Source organism: Thunnus thynnus, chromosome 9, assembly GCF_963924715.1.
Source record: "Thunnus thynnus chromosome 9, fThuThy2.1, whole genome shotgun sequence".
NCBI classification, from domain to species: domain Eukaryota; kingdom Metazoa; phylum Chordata; class Actinopteri; order Scombriformes; family Scombridae; genus Thunnus; species Thunnus thynnus.
This window is the reverse complement of record NC_089525.1, coordinates 33,888,362-33,908,120: the sequence shown is the minus strand read 5'-3', so window position 1 is coordinate 33,908,120 and position 19,759 is coordinate 33,888,362. Positions and strand designations below refer to the sequence as shown.

The 19,759-nt window shown below is 40.3% G+C and overlaps 1 protein-coding gene across 5 annotated transcripts in view; it reads right to left on the bottom strand.

The window, feature by feature from the left end:
• LOC137188635 (transcription factor COE3-like) overlaps positions 1-16,336 on the bottom strand; it is a 171,418-nt gene extending 155,082 nt beyond the window's left edge. For 3 of the 5 annotated variants that reach the window (XM_067598214.1, XM_067598215.1, XM_067598216.1), the window contains exon 1: positions 15,113-16,333. In XM_067598214.1, coding sequence (XP_067454315.1) covers positions 15,113-15,246 — 134 coding nt within the window. In that variant the 5' untranslated portion in view covers positions 15,247-16,333. Of the gene's footprint in view, positions 1-15,112 lie in introns of all 5 variants that reach the window. The other 2 variants (XM_067598211.1, XM_067598212.1) reach the window with 1 other exon arrangement.
• Between the last annotated feature and the right edge of the window lie 3,423 nt (positions 16,337-19,759).

Sequence of the window (19,759 nt, the reverse complement as noted above, 5' to 3'; positions counted from 1 at the left end):
CCAAACACAACATTCAACAAAGCTCAAGGTGTTATACTGAACGACTGTTTACTACTCCTGTACCGAGACTTCAGTCAAGTTTAATTTCAAACTTTTAAAGATGTTTTTTAATAATTAATATGAGACGTTTTGCTTCCTCGCTACCGGACGATTTTACATCTAAATGTTGTGCAAATTCTAACCAGAATGATCAAAAGAAAATGTTTGTTTCCATCATCTGCTGCTGTGAGAATATCAGCAGATAAACAGCAGGTGGTCGACGCCGTTAAACCGTTGCAGAAGAAGAAGAAGAAGACGAGATGACGTCATTAAAAGAGCGTGATGGAAACTGAGTTGAAGACTTTTTAAGACCTGCCGGTAGTGAAGCTGGAGATATGATCTGGAGGTAAACAGTTAATTCTTCTATCTTCCATCCGTCCGCTCAGATAGTTTTGGTTTACGTGTTCAGACGTTTTCTGTCTCCACCCTGAAAACAATGGAGGTGAATGAAATTCTGAAAGTAAAAACTATCTGACTGGACGGTTCGACGAAGGGAAGAGAGGAAATATGTTTCTTATTTTATTTATCTGGAACAAATTTGCAGAAAACTGTTCCAACACTCAAGGCTGAAGACTTTCCTGTTTACCGCTGACTTTTATTAAATTACATTTAGGACAAATTATACATGCGGTATTTCTCACTGTAGCTCTGCTCTAAGTCTTATCATTCTGTTTAATCTCTCTTTTACTCTTTTTAAATCCCGTTGATGTGTATTTTTTATAGTGTCTCATGTTTCTTTTACACCTTGTCTTCATGTTATTTACGTGAACTGAACCTTTACAGAAAGACACAAATTTTAATTTGAGTCTCAGTTTCGTCTAAAATCTGACGAGCTGCAGCTGAGAATAAAAACTGAACTGTACTGGACGTTCACACACACACACACACACACACATATACACACACTCTTACACACACACACATTCACACCATGACATTAATCAAACAAGAGATGGAGTGTGACCGCTGTTTGAGTCTTTAACCAGCGTGGCCTGCTGCCTCACACACACACACACACACACACACACACACACGCCGGCCTAATGAGCCGTACAACACACACACACACACACTGACACTTACACACACTCAGTGTGTTTGGCTGCCAGGATGTTAATCAAATAAACGGTGGATGTTTAAATCTGATTCAGTGGGAAACAAACTCAGAGCAAACACACTCTGACAGACAGACAGACACACACACACACACACACACACACACACACACACTTGCTGTGGACCTCTAGACTTTCTTCTATACTTTGGTCACATGATCACAAACTGCATCCACTGAGGGAGATGGTGAGATTTGGTCCAAAGCTCCAGAAAAGCTCCTGAGTGACCTTGAGTTAAGTTTTTACATATTCTGCACATTTCCAGCTCTATATTTATATTCTGGGGCTCTACTGGAATATCTTTACATGATTTCCAGTTAAAAACTCCTTATTTATCTTCTACTGGTCCTTTATGCAGCCCCTCAGTTCAGCCTCTGTCTGAAACAGGCCATTTTAGCTCCTGTCTCTTTAAGGCCCCGCCTCCTGATGAGCCCACTCTGTTCTGATTGGTCAGCTTCAGGAAGCTTCCTCCGGCTCCGGAGGCTACGTAAACAAACTACAGTAGCAGGATTTCACTACTTTTTCTCCTTCTTTACTCCAAATGTCAACTTCTCAAATCCATCCGTACATATTGGAGCTCGTGAACAACGTGAACAACGTGAACGTCACGCTGGGAGTCTGCAGGATTCACTGAACTATGATCACATTTGTAACTGTGGCTCTCTTTTCAAATTATAAGACAATGCAGGTTTATTTATACAACATTTACATTGAGGGCAATTGTAAAGTGCTTTACATGTATTTTAAGGCTGCAGTTGGTTCATTGATTAGTTTATATATTGTCAGATAATAGTGAAAAGTGCCTGTTATAACTTCAGATTTCACGTATGACACTGAAAAGCTTCAAATCCTCACATTTAAGAAGCTGCAACCAGCAAATAATTTGCATTTCTGCTTGAAAAAATTATTAAAATGATTGTTTATCAAAACAGTTGCAGATTAATGATCTATCAATCAACTGAGAGAGATAATGAGTGAATCTAAAAGAGTGTAAAAGGAAGTGTGACCATGAGCACGAGATCAGCTCCTAAACATAACAGAGTAAACGTAACCAAACCGTAACCTTCAGAAAACGCTCACATGAACCATGTTCACACACACACACACACACACACACACACACACACACACACACACACACACACACATCAGGCCGTCCTCTTTAATTGCGATGGAAGTCGAGTTCGGACGGTTAAAATATGCACATATTGTTCATGTACAGTACTGCATGTGTGTGTGTGTGTGTGTGTGTGTGTTGATTTATGCAGGGCTGCACAATTATGCAGGAATACATTTACTCAATCAGACACACACACACACACACACACACACACACACCTGTTTGGTTAGCTCTTATTAGCCGTGTAATATGAACTAATGAGTTGAGGCTGAAACACGGTTAGAAGACAGGAGGCCGCGTGTGTGTGTGTGTGTGTGTGTGTGTGTGTGTGTGTGTGTGTGTGTGTGTGTGTGTGTGTGTGTGTGTCTCCTCTGCTGCTGTTTTCATCGATGAATCAAAACATCAATCAATTTAATCAATAAGTTAGAATCTCTCCACCTTCTCTTCCTGCTTCACATCTTTCTTCTTCTTCTTCTCTGCATCAAATCAAACTAATCGTGTAGTAAATACTTCATACTGATCCTCAGTTTACTGTTCGTACAACAAATGAAGCCGACAACAACGTCTCACACTAAACACAAACAACAGACGTTTTATTATCTGGATCTGTGTCCATCTTTCTTCTTCTACTGTTGATATTCCAGCAGCTGTGTGTTTCTCCCTCGTCCATACAGCGTCTGACCAAAGCTCATCAACAATCCACCATATTTAACTTACATACTGCACTTTTACAATGTAAAGTCTTATAATGAGTGTTGAGTCCTGAGTTTGTGTCATATGTACGGAAAGCAAACTAGGTCAAAAAGGTCGTTACAGACCAACATCCCTACAAAACAGAACCAAACATTTCTATAACAGCCTGAGGTTAAATTGTTATAATTATAAACAAACAAAATTTAAATAATCCTCTGAATATACTGTATAAATATTATAGAACATTTCACAGTTCCAGTTCAAAGCGAACAAATAGTCAAAACTCAAAACTGAATCCTCACAATGTGACGCTGCAACGACCAACAACTACAAACCAACCAATCAGGACACGACGTGAGACGATGCAGAACACATCTCATAACTGCCATGAAACTAAACGATGGAGGTGAAACTAAAAGCAGTTTGTGTGACTTTGCTGCAGCTGATGACGCGTCTCTACTTTTATTCACTTTTTTTTCATGTGACAGTCTGATAAACTGACACCGTCGACGTCGTCGTTGTCACAGTCTGAAGGCGCCTTCAGGTCTCCGTCATCTCAGCGTATATTGTTATTTACTGGTGCATGAAGTATCACAAAACAAATTAACACTTAATCAAATTACCACACTGATTAACAGCTGAACAACCTGCAGCCTTTAACCAGTGTTATTAAGTATTACAGCTTAATGAATTCTGTTTTTACAGCTCAAAATCACAAATCTGTGAAGCCTCGGAGGCCTCTGTCCTCAGACCCTCGTACCAGTTAATAATATATATAAATATATATATATACATATATAATATAGCAGCAGAGCTGCAGCTGCATTCATGTAAACGTTGTTGATTTGAAGGTGAAGCTGCAGAACAAACAGCTGCAGGTCGGAGTTTGACGTCCGTGAAAAAACCTCGTCTGCTTTTACACTTAGATGCATTTTCACACACTGAACACCTCACAGAATGTACTAATTAGTACATACAGCTCACACACACACACACACAGTCAGTCAGGAGTGTGTGTGTGTGTGTGTGTGTGTGTGTGTGTGTGTGTGCAGAAGCCCCTCAGTCTAAAGACTAATTTGTTGGTAATTGCAGCATGACAGGAGCAGCCATTCCAGCATCGAGCCACCGTTTCCCCGAGCCAGTCGCCCTAATTAGGAATGACACACACTATTAAGGTGCACAAATGGAAATCAGTCAGCGGGCGTTTCCTACCCGACGGCACCACCGCCGCCGCCGCCGCCGCCATCGAACCCACAGTGGACCGCCACCGCCGCACCGAAAACCACCCACAATGCATTTGTGATGGAGCCACAACCCTCAAATCATCATGAGAAACAACAGAAAGTCTCAGTTTGTTCCTGCAGAAAAACAACTTGTAGAAAATATAAATACATGCATTTATAAATGTAATCTGATTACTTTCAGTTACTTTTCTCAAATAGAATTAAAGCAAAATAGAAAATAATAAAAAGAATAAAAAGAATAAAAAGAATAAAAAGAAAATCGCTGATTGTTCCAATGAAATGTGTTGAGTGATTTGATTCATTGTTTCAGTTTTTCTTCGTTTGTTCATTGATTAACTGACAACACTGAGACTAATATTGATTATCAGTGTTGTATATCACCTGATAATGATTGATTGGTGTTGAATTATTGATTGAGTTTGTTGTTTTTCTGCTCTTGATCATTAAACTGAGCCTCTTCTTTCATTTAGTCATCTAACTCTGGTTGCTGTGGTGCATTCAGGGTCCAGTAAGTGTTTTCTGGTTCTGATTCTGTTAAGTTATCGATTCTTTCGCTCTGCGTGACATCTGAACACAAAGTGACGACTTGCTAAAAGGAAGAAAAAAGCTGTAAAAGCAAAAAAATGTCATCATGAAAAATGTAAAACAGCTGTTTAGTTTAGTGAATTAAACTGTTCCAGAAGTGTTTGTGATCCTTTTATACTCATTAATCAAAATGTGGTCGGAGTGGTGCGTTCACTGGCCGAGTGATGAAATCTGATCTGATCAAGTCGTTAAAACAAAAAGAGAAACTGAGAAGAAAGGAAAGGAAACAGAAAGTCTTTATAAAGGTGTAAAATAGAGAATCTGGTGAGTCAAACTGTCATAACAAGTAAAACTAAAACTAACAAAACTTTAAACTTTCCTTTGTTCATTAAACTGTGATGCGTTCAGGGTTCAGTAAATCTGACTTGTCCTGGTCAAACAGTTGTTTCCAGATGTTTTTTGGGGGGGAAAATGATATTCAGTCTTTCTGATTCAATGTGGCTTCACATTTATTTGGATGTAAAGAAGAATTTTTTAGAATTTTTTTTTTTTTTATTGGTGTGATGTTTTAATATTTTAGCTCTGAGGATGAACGAAGAGCCAGAAAAACGCAGCTGTATGTTTCCTCTACTCAGCTGTTTCCTCCAAAACACACATCCTTTACCCACACACACACACACACACACACACACACACACACACACTGAATGAATTCACTACCTGAATATTGCAATAAAAAATAATCCTTGTTAGAACTTTGCATTGACTTCCATTCAAACCAAACTTTAACCAGGAACCTCAGAAATGACGTTTTGCCTCATCATGAAGACTACTGGTCCCAACAAGGCCGGTGTTTATACCAGAGAGGGTCCCACTGAGGTAACAAAAGCATGCACACACACACACACACACACACACACACACACACACTCTGAGCCCATTAGTCTGGTCACCTGCTCCTCTCAGATGCAGCTCGGGTTAATTGTTTGCAGATTTTTTTTTTTGCAGCGCTGCCTCTGATTATCCGAGCGGGCCTGCGGCGGCTGACATACAGCAGAGGCTGCGAAGAGACAAAAGAGCCGCGCTCGAGTGTCGACGGTTTATTTACCCAAGTCAACTTCACTTCAACCACGGCTGCGGCGGCGGTGGCAAGCTTTCAAGAGGAATTTACAGTAACAAGGCTGACACTGTTTAATTATCTAACACATTTTTAAGGCGGCGTTCAGGAGAGTTTAATTGTGCGTGCTTGAGGAAGGAGGGGGTAGAAGAGGAGGAGGAGGAGGAGGAGGAGGAGGAGGAGGAGGGAGGGAGGGTGTTGACAAATGCAAATGCAGTAGGAAGTGCATGTTTTCTCACCCGGGTGGAAAAATAAGACATTTAAAAAGAGGAGGAAAGAAGAGAAAAAAAAAAGAGGTTGTGAGCAGCGGAGGCCTCGGCTGACCTCTCCATCATTCCTCAACTCTGATACAAAGTCTCTCAGCGCCAGGATCCATCACTGCCAGACACTCAGGATCCGTCTCTGCGTACAAATTTTTTTTTCTTTCCCACGTCCCCAACCAGCCACCCACCCACCCGTCCACCGCCTACCACCAGGGAGCGCCGAGAGGAACGCCAAACGCCCCGATGATTGAGTCGATGACGGATGAAGCGAGGAATCCCCAGGTCGACGATTATCCACCTCGTCTCCACCCTACCTGAGCTCCCCTCCTCCACCCCTCCCCCACTCAGCATGTGACTCCCCAACCCCCCACCCCCTCCCCTCCCTCCCCATCACCCCTTCATCCCTTTAACCCCGGAGGACAAAGATAGGTATAGAGGGCAGGATCACTCACTCTGCTCGGTCTTTTTTCTTCCGTTTTTTTTTTTTCTCTCTCTTTTCTTTCCACAGCAGTGTCAGGGAGGGTCGAGGGAAATCTGTTCATCTGAAGCTTCAACACACACACACACACACACACACACACACACACACACACACACACATCTATCTCACACACACATATACACACACTGACTTTCACACACCTGCCAACGCCTGAAAAATCTCCATCTAAACACATTATTTCTGCCTGTTATTGAGTCCTAAACGTCCTATTTTACTTTTTTTTTCCTTCATAAAAAGAGTAAAAAATTTGCTACAAAGGGTTAAATTATTGCAGCCAGTTTTTACTACAAATTTTTGTGAACTTTCCAGAAAATGAGAGTCAGCAAAGTGAAAAGGAGACGCGTTCAGGTTTCAGATCACGTCTAGAAACAGATTTTTATTCTAAGATTTGGATTTTTGTTGCCACATTTTCTCAGTTTGTGTTGTGTGTGTGTTTTGTTTTTTTAAATATAATAATAAAATCATAAAATACAACATTTTAGACTTTGAACTGTAAACGTCAGTCATCTCTGATGTTTCTCTCGTGTCTGATTTTATCAAAATATGAATCTTCTGTCGTCTCAATCACAAAAGTATGACGCTGTTACAAAAATATTTAATTAAACTTTTAGGACTCAATTACAAAGTGATCTTTCCTCTCAGAGACACACAAACATCTGCACAACAACTTCATCCTAAAGAGCGAAATGAAGACGATGATGATTTAAACCCAGCTGGTACTGAAGCAGGAAGGTTTCAGATAAACCACTCGGCTGTCAGGACGTCCTGTGTAGTTTTACCTCTCGAGGGCCTTAAAATCACTCAAATAACAGTTTTTATTTTTTGAACGAGGAAGAAAAACCTCTTCACTTTCTCACAGCTCACGACTGACCGAGCTGCAAACTGTGACGTAGGAAACGTTCGTACGGAGGCGTCGCAGCTACAGAACGCAGGAAGCAGCAGATTAGTTGATTTATTCTCTGTTTTTGCCTTTAACTTGTTTACTACAGTCAACTTTACACTCATCAGTTACCGTACATGTTACTGCTTATATATGTCGTCTGCTGCACAATAAAGTTTGATTCTTTTCTATTGTTATTAAAAACATGTTTTATGAGCTGATGAATCATTAAAAGGTTTCTTCATATTATATTATATATTTTGCTTTTATAAACAGGAAATAACAACCGAAAGTCGACACTTTTCACTTTCAGTTTATTAAAATATCACGTTTCAGTCGACAAAAAGCTGCAAAATTAAACAGAACACGATGCAAACTTAATTATCGATCTATCTGTGAAACAGCCGTCAGAGTTTATGAACAGATATCGATTATATACAGAATGTAAAACCACACACACACACACACACACACACACACACACACACGCACACACTCACACACACACACACACACGCACACACACACACACACACACACACACACACACAGTTTGGAGTTTCTTTCTACTTTTCTTCTTCTTCTGTATTTTCTGCATTTGCAGAATAAAACTTATCATTTCGCCCTTTTCAGACAACATATATATACGAATACGTAACATTTCTGGCTTCTTCTTCTTCGTCTGTTTTTGTCGTTCAGACGCAGATTTTTCACATCAATGTTCCGTAAAGCTTCGTTCAGACGTGACGGGACGTTTACGGGGAAACGGCGATGAGTTTAAAATGATCATGAGGAAGAAGAAGAGTCACTGACTTCCACCATTCAACGTTAGCAGACAACAAATCCTGCTTCCTGTTTTATAAAAGTCCAACAACTCTACATGCTGATACTCTGAAGTGTTTTCACGTCCACTTAAGACTTTTTTCTTTCCAGCACTTGATAGATTTGTCACGTTGTGCTGTTATCTTATCAGCTCGGTCCACCCTGAATTACTCCATCAGTTATTATACTGAATGTTCTGTGTGCTGCTGCCGTCTGTCAATGAAAAGCTTTTTACAGGATATTTATAAAGTCATATTAGATATATATACATTTATCACACACGGTTCAATCACTGCAGATTCAATATCGATCTGAATATCATTTTAAATCAAACTTTAAACTCTTTAAACTCAGCATAGTGATGAGTTTTGTGATATTTTACTTTCCATGTTTGTGAAAACTTCTGACTTTCTGATTCTCAATAAACACCAACACGTGTTTCAGAGTCACACGTTCACACTGACAGGTGACCTTTGACCTCCTGCACAACATTACCAGGACAAAAAGAAGGAAGGAGAAATAGCCCACATGTGAATTTGAATATCGAAGCTGTTTTCTGCTTTTCATGCGTGAACATGTGTTCCATAAAGCACCTGTGAACCGTCAACACTTTACAGGTGGAGTTAATCTCTAACACACGTGTGTCAGACACATAAAACACGAACATGTGGAGAATAAAAATATTTATGATGTAAAAACACAGAGTACGACACATCATGTAGGAGAAAGTGTTCATAAAGACGCTTGTGATGGAAATCACTGATCCGTCGCTGATTTATATCAGAACAGACTTTCTTCATTCATATTCATTTCTGTCGTGTTTGTTGTGGTTTTAGTTCACGCATGACGTCTGACGCTGTGATCTGAGGCTCAGCTGCTGCAGGATTTATACGTTTAAGGAGGTGAATGAAGGTCTGCAGAGGTGGAAACGTGATTCAACAAATATATATGAGAAGACGAGAGGATGCGACTCTCACAACAACCTGACAGACACAAGCGCTCAGCTGATGAAGACTCGTTTTACTGCATTTAAACTGAATTTCGTTTCTATTTTCTTCTTACAATCATGGTTTTTTTTGTCTATTTATGACCAAATGCAGCTTTTTCTTTCTATTCAGTCGTTGTTTTCCAGCACAAACCAAATTATTCATTTATTGCTGTTTATTTCTAGTTTTTCAGAAGTTATGTATAAAATGTTATCATTGTAGAAGTTGATGTTCTGGACGCAGCACCTTTCATGCATCACTGACTTTACACCAGAATCTGTTTCTGATTCTATAAAACATCAATTACAAGATTATAATCTGCTTGTTTTTTATGTGTGATGAGCAATAATTCAATATAAATCACGTTTACACAACATAAAATATTACACTGATATATTATCTTCAACATTAAGTCTAACTGACCTGCACAAGAATCACAGTCACAGTCTGAAGAGAACAAAAAGACTCATTTTCCTTCATTTACACTGAATTTAGCTTCTTTATTAGCATGTTATTTATTAAACGTTCTTCCTGTAAAAACTGTCTAAATCCATTTCTACTTTCTACAAAACATCAATGACAAGAAGCTGTTTGTTTTTGAGAGTGATGAGAAATATTTTAATACAATTTGTGGAAATATTACATTTATATATATAATCCTACTGCATTAAGTCTAACCGACCTGCACGAGAGTGTCAGACGTGCAGAATCAGTGTCGTCTTTAACCCTCAGAGACCTGCGGGGGCGTCGACGCCCTCGCACCACATTACTGCGTCTCAGAGGCTCCGATTTAAAGCTGCAGTGAAGATTCTGGTATCAAAGCGGCCAAGTCCTGCTAGCTGGTCAGGAACAACGCGCCAGAGTTAAGCTAAATGTTAGCAGGGTCCGTTGACCTTTAACCTCAAGATATCTGAATGAAAACGGGTTCTACGGAAACCCACAAGGCTCCTTTTTACAGACATTTACAGCCACTTGATGCTGATCCTAGCAGTTTGCATGCAGTATAAATGTGTTATTTTGACATATTTCTGCGTTCTGGGTCCATTAACAGTTTTAGATTCACATAAACTGAGTCTGACTGTAAATCTGAGACTCTTGTGGATTCACTGAGTCCGACTGTATTCATGTGTGATGATGTTCGTCCTCGCAGCAGCCGTTTCATTTCATTTTTGAAACTTGACCTCATTGTATAAAATGACCTATAGTGACCTCTTGGATAATCGCAGCCTCGTGAAACTTTACAACCACAAACTAGAGACGGACAGCGTCGGGAAGATGTTTGGATCTACCGGGTGTATCGACGATAAGCGCTCGACATCCAATCCAGGATTATTTTAAGGCTGTGGAAAAATATCTGAAAGTCAGGATTTTCAGGATGGTGGAGACAGATTTTAATTAGTAGATCAAAAGGTAGTTTGGCAGGCGAGATTTCCTCATGGGACTCTTTTTTTTTTTTTTTTGGACTTTGGGAAAAAAATGTATTCATGGCTACGAATCTCCTTTAGAGAGAAGCAGTTTATATGTGCTCCTCAGTATCTTATATCTTCTTCTGTGAAATCATGTAAAACTCGACTTGTTGCTGCATCAAACCAAACAATATCTGCAGCAGTGTGAATTTAAAATATGAGAAAAGATCAATAAAAATGTAAATGAAATGTTGTAAAGTGATCAATGATCTGAGAGAAACAGCTGCTTTTTGTGAAAGTTCTGCTGGATCTCGGGGAGTCCTGCTGTAATATTTACTGTAACGTCTCCGGGTTTGAGGTTTCCTTTTACTGCACATCATTCTTCCTCTCTTTCTCTTCCTCTCTCTCCTCCTCCTCCTCATTTCCTGTCTCCTCTACCGCTGTCAGATGAAGCCAAAACGGCCCAAAACACATAAAAAAAATAATGTTTTAATCTGCGATGAAGAAGCTGAGACGCTGCGACGCTGATGAGACTGAATGTTCAACACATGAAGCAGATATTATGTGTTATATGTTTCTTCTGTTAAATGTGTAAATACAAAAATCACATTTTCATCTGTTCGCTCTCCAGTTTCTATAAAAGCTTTAAATCATTTATTTCCAGCAGCTCATCTTCTCTCACTTTAACACACTTAAATCCCTTTAAAATAAACCTTCAATCATCTGAAACGTCCAGTTTCAGCTTTATTTACCTGATATTATCATTCTTCTTCTTTACGACACAATTCCTGCTCATGATTCTACCTTTTTTTTTTTTTTTACACCTTCTTTGTGTGTTTTCTTGTTTGCTCGTTAACAAAATGCACATTTTTTATAGAAGATGTAAAGATTTTATATGCAAACAAAGACACATTTACCTCCAGGAGCTCTGAAGTAAAGAAACGTTCATTCAAGACAAACAGAAAATAAGAATAATAAGAAAAACAACAGTCATCAACGTTCTTAAACTCCAACTTTAAGAAGAATCCAGAGTTTTATCTGCTCTGAGGGATCGAAGGCGTCTGACGTTACAAAGACCTCAGAGGAAAAATCTGTGATTTTTTTGGACAAAATGAATCAAATTGACTCTGCGTTTATGATTTAAAGCGTCGTCTTCCTGTGACTCCCAGCAGAAAGCAAAACAATAAAAGCTGAAAGTTTCATTATTTATCTTTCTGCTTCCTCAAAAAAACCCAGCAGAAATCTGCAGCTTTCCCTCCAAAAAGCAACAGCTTCAAACATACGACACCAGAGATGTGTGCACACATCAATACGTTTTAATATCGTCCTTTAATTAAACACGCCGGAGCTAAAAATCACTTGGTGTTGAATCATTAACATCAGAGCAGACTTGAGGAGCTTCAGGCTTCATTTTCATCCGTTCAGGGTCAAAGTTACTGATTCATGAGACGCGTTTTACTCTTTAATGTTCAGATGAGACGTTTAAGTGCAGTTTTAAGGTGAATAAATGAGGCTGTGAGGAGGACGGGAACGTTTCTACCTTCAAAAATACTCAAATTACACCTGAAATTAACAGTGACACAGAATAAAAGGAGTCACTTTAGCTTCACTTTGCCTCAAACAAACATGTCCTCCTCATATTTATGCCTCATATTTGTATTTTTTCTCTCATCAGTCCAGAAAAACTTTCCCTCCACAGTTTTTTTTTGGACTTTCTTGCAGTTTAATTATGATTCATCTCACATCACGACACCTTAAATGTTTCACAGAGTTTTTCTTTATCTGAATCGAGGGCGTAAAGACAGACTGTCGTATTTTTTAAACCCCTCTGAGACAAATTTGTGGTTTTGTAATTTGACTGCAGGTGCTGCTGTCTTCTCTGTACATCCGACACTTATTTCATGTCTGGAAGAAGGATTCCTGCTCTTTTATTCTGCTTTAGTTTTCACCATTTTTCCCTCCATTAAAGGGTTTTTATTCATCTGAATGGAAGAGTTTAAAGAAGGAAAACGACGTATTTTACAGATCACAAAGAAGCTCAGATGCAAGTTTGTCACTTTTTGTGGTAAATAAATGAAATAAACTTACTGTTTAACATTCATTAAAGTGACATAATGTGTTTATAAGTGTTAGCAGGGCTGCACATAAACTGTCCATCTATCAGCAGACACATAACTTATTATACATAATATTCACTCTGCTGCTCTGAAAGCAACCAGACCAACATTCAAACCTGCTGCAACACTTTCATCTGCATTCTGCTCTTTTATTTTTAGCAAAAATGGCAAAAAAATTCTGTTTCCAGCTGCTTTAACGTCACCGGTGGATGATTATTAAATTGTTGGACAAAACAAAACATTTAAAAGACTCTGAAAGACTTTTTTATTATTATTATTTACATTTTGTGGACAAACTGATGAATTCAAAATGAAAATATTTAAATTAGTTGCAGCTCTGATTTATATACTAGATGTTATTTGTCTGCATGTACAGTAAATATATCCACACTTATAATATCTGTATCTTTATGTTAAAGCTGATTGTTTGTCTCATAAGTCTAACAGTGTGTGTGTGTGTGTGTGTGTGTGTGTGTGTGTGTGTGTGTGTGTGTGTGTGTGTGTGTGTCTCCACATATTTGATCAATAAAGTTGATCGTGTTGCAGATTTTAACATCCTCACATGAGAAATTGAACTGACTGTGTGTTTTCATTAGTTTTGTTTCATTTTATGATTAAAATATGATTCAAACTGCATATTTAACTGAAGCTTGTTGCAGCTTTTAGAGCAGAAACATATTTTTGAACTGAACGTATTTTAACTTCCTGTTGCTGGTGGATGTGAGTTCGCTTGTTGTTCTGACTGTTGAAGCAGCAGCTGATGGATTTTTTTCTTTCTTGCTGTTCAGCTGATTTAAACCTGAGGCTGCGCTGCAAATCCGACATTGATTTATTTGTGTTAAAGCGCTCAAATTTCTCTCCAGCTCACCTGAGTCTCCCCCCGGAGACACATTTTAGCAATTTAGACCCTAAAAACACCGCCGTCATTAAAGTTTTTCACGGAAAAAAAACAACTTTAAAGCTTCAACACAAAGACAAAAGAGAATTTTCTGACTTGAATCATTTTAAGCTGCACATGTGTTTTACTATTTAAATTACTGTTTGTGGGTTTTTTAGTAATTCAGATTCTATTCTTGTAATTGAATAGTTTTTCTATTTTTAATGTCTTTAAATGTGTTGAAGTGGTTTTATGTGAGAGTGAAGCTCAGCGTGTTTGCCGCGCTGCGGAGGTCAAACCTCATCATATTTTCTCCTTTTAATTTAACCTGTGACCCAGTTTACATTCGGCTGTTTTTCCCGCTCGAGTCGCTTCATAAATAAAATATCAATTAAATTCATATTTTTCCCAAATTAGACTCCCGCCTTAGAAATTGTAAATCTATAAGAGAAAATCTTTGCGTGTGTTTTTTAATAAATAGTCTCGTATTTATTCTTTTAATTCTTCTCTAAACGAGCCTTTAAATATTCTGCAGAGTCCCGGTGAGGAGGCGCGCGCGGCGGGTGCAGCTCTGCGCTCCGCCCGCTGCGCTCTTTACGCGCGGCGTGTTCGTGCGGCACCAAACCGCGTGTCAGATGTGTTTAAATGAACGATCAGAGCCGCGGTGTGACACATGTAAACCTTATTTCGCGCTGAGTTTTTTGGTTGTTAACGACATGTGGAAGAAGGAGAGTGTGTGTGTGTGTGTGTGTGTGTGTGTGTGTGTGTGTGTGTGTGTGTGTGTGTGTGTGTGTGTGTGTGTGTGTGTCCCGCTCGCACCGGGAAGCTGCTGAACCCGAATCCGCCGCAGAGAACGAGGGGAACGGTGTGATGAAGAGGGAGGGCTGGGGTGGGTGGGGTAGGAGGGCTAAAACCTCCAAACCTGCTGGTTTACATTACCGAGAAGAAGAGTGAAGAGTTCATGTTTCATCTTTCTAGGATTTCTCTTTTCCACTAAATAATTTTCTGCTTCACTTTTTCCTGAAATTTAAACTCAAACTAAGTGACGTCGCCTCGTTTTAAGAGTTAAAATCCTTCTTCAAATGTTCAGAGTGTCATTTTAAAAGTTTGCAGGTTTGAGTGTTTTACTTCTTGCAGCTCATGTGATGTTTCAGTGATTTTTCTCTGCTGTTAAATGACAGTAAACTCTTTCTGCAGCAGCGGAAGCTTTCAACGCCTGACTGAATGTAACTTTTAACGCCCTGCAGACCGAAGCGATCCCTGCATGTCACACTCGGATCCTGGAAGATGCAAACACCACTTTCACCTTCACGCTGGAGTTTTTCTAACTGTGGCATTAATCAACTGATTGGCACCGCAGCGCCGACAGATGAAAAGTTGGACGGTTTTTTGGTGACATTTTTTACCTCTGGGCCGCTGTGTTGGCGTCCAAAATCCCTGCGCCCTGCATCCAGGAGCGGACCGGGGTCATGCCGGTGGGGAGCGGCTCCTCCTTCATGGTCAGGGCCCCCCGGGGGAGGCTGTCCTGGATGGAGAACATCAAAGTGTCCTTCTGGGAGCTTTGTCTTCACCAGAAACAAGAAAGAAGAAGAATAATCCTCCCGTACCAGCCACTCAAAAAAAGCCAAAGGACCACCTGGATTAAGGTGGAGAAAATAGGAGCGATGAGGAGGAGGAAGGAGGGGAGGAGGAGGGGTGGGGGGGTACACAAGAGCGAGCTTCCCCAAAGTACCGGGTCCTGATCCAGAGAAGAGCCCCGGATCCCTCTGGGTTTCTCCGGGGTTGTTTTAGATCCCAGCCCCGGCTCGCAGCAGCCCGGTCTTTAAACCGGCGTCTCTGTGAAGTTAAAAGAGGGCGGAGAGAGGAGCGCAGAGCGGGGAGAGCATCTCAGAGGAGCCGAGAGAGAGAGAGAGAGAGAGACGGAGGAGATTCAGCCGGGATCCGGAGAGCCTGACGCCGGGAGAACGGAGCGGGGAGAGCCGGGATCAGAGGGAGGCGAGCAGCCGCGGATTGTAGAGAAATGAAAAGTGGGATAAAAAAACAAGCCACCGCTTCAAAAAGGAGTAAAATGAAATGATTAGCAAACAAGAGGGAGGGACGGACCGTGGAAGGCTGCTGCTCCCGGGGGAAAAGGGGGATTGGGCAGCGAGAAATCTCATCCCCTCCCTCCCCGGCTCTTTATGGCTCCTCTGTCCCGGCGGAGAGCTCCTTCTCCCGGGTCCGGGGCTCTGGAGCTCCCGGGGGACCGGCGTGGACCTGTGAGGGGCGTGGACATGCCCGAATAAGGACAGCTCATTTGAATATTGGTCGCACCTCTGGCGTCTCATTGGCCGAAGTCGCGCGTTACGTCATTGTTTTTTCAAAGCGCGATCCAAATAAGGGTTTCCGCGTGTTTCGCCGCGCGCACTGTAAAAAATGACGTTTAAATTTAAGTTTTAAAGTGGATAAAAAAAAAAAAAAAAAAAAACCCAGAGATTCCAGTTAATGAGATAAACAGATCTGACTGCTGAAGGTGCAAACGGGCTTCATCACGGACACGCGGAGACATTTTGAGACATTTAGAACAAACAGACTGACATGTGAAATTAGACAGGAAGGATGTCAAAGATGCTTCTGTCCAATATTCAGTCATGATTGAAGTCTTGAAACCTCTTCTTCACCCGCAGCGAGTGAAGGAATCTGTAGATGTGGTGGAATAAAAACCACTTCTCTGCAGAACACGACTCACAAGTCTTTTTTTTTTTTTTTTTTTTTTTACTGATTTACGCATCATTTCTGCCTGATTTCAACACTTGACTCTTGTTTCTGCACAAATCCCTCAAACAAATGTCACCGCACTGGCAGCTTCTGTCACTTCTGTTTAGGAATTTAGGCTTTTTACGCCTGAATCAATGATTAAATGAATTGTTGAGGTTGACAGGCTGCAGCAGCGGAGACAGAAGCAGCTCAATCTCCTTTATTTAAACCTTCCGTGCGCTGCTGTTTCCGCCGCACAGGCCTAAAAAATCCCGCTCCAGAAACATTTCTGTGGATGTGAGACTGTAATACTGAAACCTCATCAGTAACAGAAATCTGTATTCACTTCCTCCAACCTCACAGACTTCTTCAGATTTGGTGGGATTAACTGGTTTCATGTGGAATAATCTCCTCTGTCATCCAGCGTTCAGGCTGACTGACACGGGCGGCGCGCACATTTGGCACCAATTTGCGCTTTCTCTCTCTCTCTCTCTCTCTCTTTTTTCCTTTTACGCACGGACATATGGCGCTCACACACACACACACACACACACACACAGTGGAGGGAAAGCTGCTAATAAGCGCTGTTTTGCGGTGGGTGTTTTATTTGACACTGCTATAAAATCTTTAATTTCATATTTAAACAAAGTCGGCACCGCATCGTGGATCCATAATAATTATAATAATGATAAGAACAATAATATTAATAATAATAATAATAATTAGAGGTTGTCTGTGATCATCCTCCTTGATGTTTTTGCGGGTTTTCACATCTCCAGCAGTCATTTTTGTTCATTTTCGTGGCAGGAGCAGAATTCCTCTAATTAAGCAAAAACTCCAGAGCAGCGCTGATTAAATATTTATCCTCCTTTAGCCCGCTGCCTTCCTCCAGGGAAACAGAAACGTCTGGAAAGCCTGGAAAAATATTTCTGTGCAGGAGGAGAAAAAGTCAATGAGACGCACGCTTGCAAACATGTTGGCGATGAAGAGGAAGATAAAGAAGATGAAGACGGTCCGGATCAGAAAGCAAACGGCAACAGGCTCATCGGCCCGTCTGATAATAAATATTATTATTATTATTATTTTATGACTGTAATAATAAGCAAGAAATTACACTCCAGATAAATATAATGACTTTATACTGCTGTTAATAAAAAATGATGATGAAAATAAATGTAACAGAAAAGACAGAGAGAGAATAATGACATGATTATTCTAATAATTATTATTATTATTACATATTTTCTGTCTCACAACACCAGGCCATGCTGGAAGTCATTTGTAATAATCTGAGATGTGTGTGTTTCCTTTTCCTCGTTTTATTTAATGTATTTAATTTTATTTTTATCTGGTTGAAGCTCCTGATTCTCTGTCTTTGTGATTTCAGGTTTCAGTTCTGTTTTGGTGAATTTAAACATCCAGAAACACTGAACCGTGATTCTGCTGCTGTTACAGCATCAGTGTGCTGGAACCTGAAATAAATTAAATGATCCGTAAAATCCCTTAAGAACCTCCTGACACCTCCTCTAGATCCCCAGAAAAACCCTGGAACCTTTGTTACAGCTCCAGAAGTCTCTAAACCCCTCGAGAGAGAGTACTAGAAGAACTCCTAGAACCCGTACTGAATCTCATGTGGAACATCAGAACCCCCTGAAGTTGCACCCTGGAAATCCTTTAAAAACTTTCTTAAAGCCCATTGAATCCATGAAAGTCACTTAAACATCCTCTAGATCCCCTGGAACCCTCTCAGAACCCTCTAAAAAATTACCAAAACCTCACTCAGAACTCACAGATGCTGGGGAACCCTCTGATAAAACCCTGGAACATCCTCAAGTACAACCTGACTGTAATCTTCAACGTCTCAATCCTCTGAAAATCCCGTAAGGACACTGGAAGCTCTCTGAAGCCAGAGGAACCCACTCAAGAAACCAAAAACCTCTGAGAGCAGCTTGAACCCTTCACACCTCTTCAAGATCCCCCAGAGCTCCTTAAAAATTACATCTGGAACAACCTCCAGTACTCATGTCACCTCCCATTGAATGCTATAACCTATTCAAGAACCCTTACGATCACCTGGAAAGTCCTTTAAAGCCCATGTTACCCACCCAAGAACCCTCAAATATGCCTTTAAGAGCTCCTTGAACTTCCTCAAGTTCTCCTGGAACCCGATCAGAACCCCCAGCATGTTTTCTAGATCCCTGGAGCCACTCGAAAATTACTCGACTCTTCCCCAAATGGCAAAAAGCCTCATGTGGAACCTACAGTACAGATCCAGCAGATCAACCTGGAAATCTCTTAAGATCTCCTGGAACTTGCTCCAGTGTCCTGGGACCTCCTCCATGCAGGAACCTGTTTTTTTTTTTAAAGAACCTTTGCCATGCCGGGTCATTGCAGAACCACAGTAGAACATTAAAGACACAAATTTCGTTGTAATTGAACAAGTAGATACAGTTTATGTCTGCATAAATTGACACATAAATTAATAAATGTACAGAAATAGAAATATTACCTTTAAAATCTAACATCATGGCTCAGTTTATTGCCTGAGAACGGTTCTCTAATCTCTGCAGAACCTTGCAGAAAGGCTGCTGAGGAACATAATAAGACACTCCAGAGCAGCAGGATTACAGCAGCATCTGAAGGACCACACTGCGGGGCTCTTCATGTTGATTTACCTGTTTTTTATTTTAACTTAATGACTTTATTAATTCCTCTGCTCTCATAATAAACAGGATAATCTGTCATGTGTGAAACACAGATGGCACTTTGTTCTGAGAATAAATTCACCCGTCAGTTTAATACGAGCTGCAGCTCAGTGTGCAGACACACGGCGCCTCCCAGTGGAGCAAAAGCAGTACTGCAGGTCAGAAACTGACTGGTGGAAGGTGAGAGAGGCTCTTAAAGCTTGTTGAAGACTGATGTCTGCATGTTATTTACAGAAACAGACAGAAAGATGATAGTAAAGGAAATAATTTTCAAGAAAGATACAAAATGTTGTTCAACCTGAAGGAAAATTCACCAAACCTGTAATTACTAAAGACAGAACAGTCATTTTGTTCTTATTTAGTCCTACAATTTATGAGAAAATACACCAATAAAATGATCTTATTTCATCAGTTTACAACCCAAACCAACAAAGGAAACTTTACTGGGAACCAGTGGAATCAAAATAACAAACTTTGATTAATTCTGATGAGAAACATTAAAGGACCAGTCTGGTTGTAGATGCTGTTTACTGGTTTATTGTTGATAATATTGTTTGTTTTGAGTGATATTTGCTTTATTTAGACTAGAATGTCACAGTAGTTTCTTTTAGT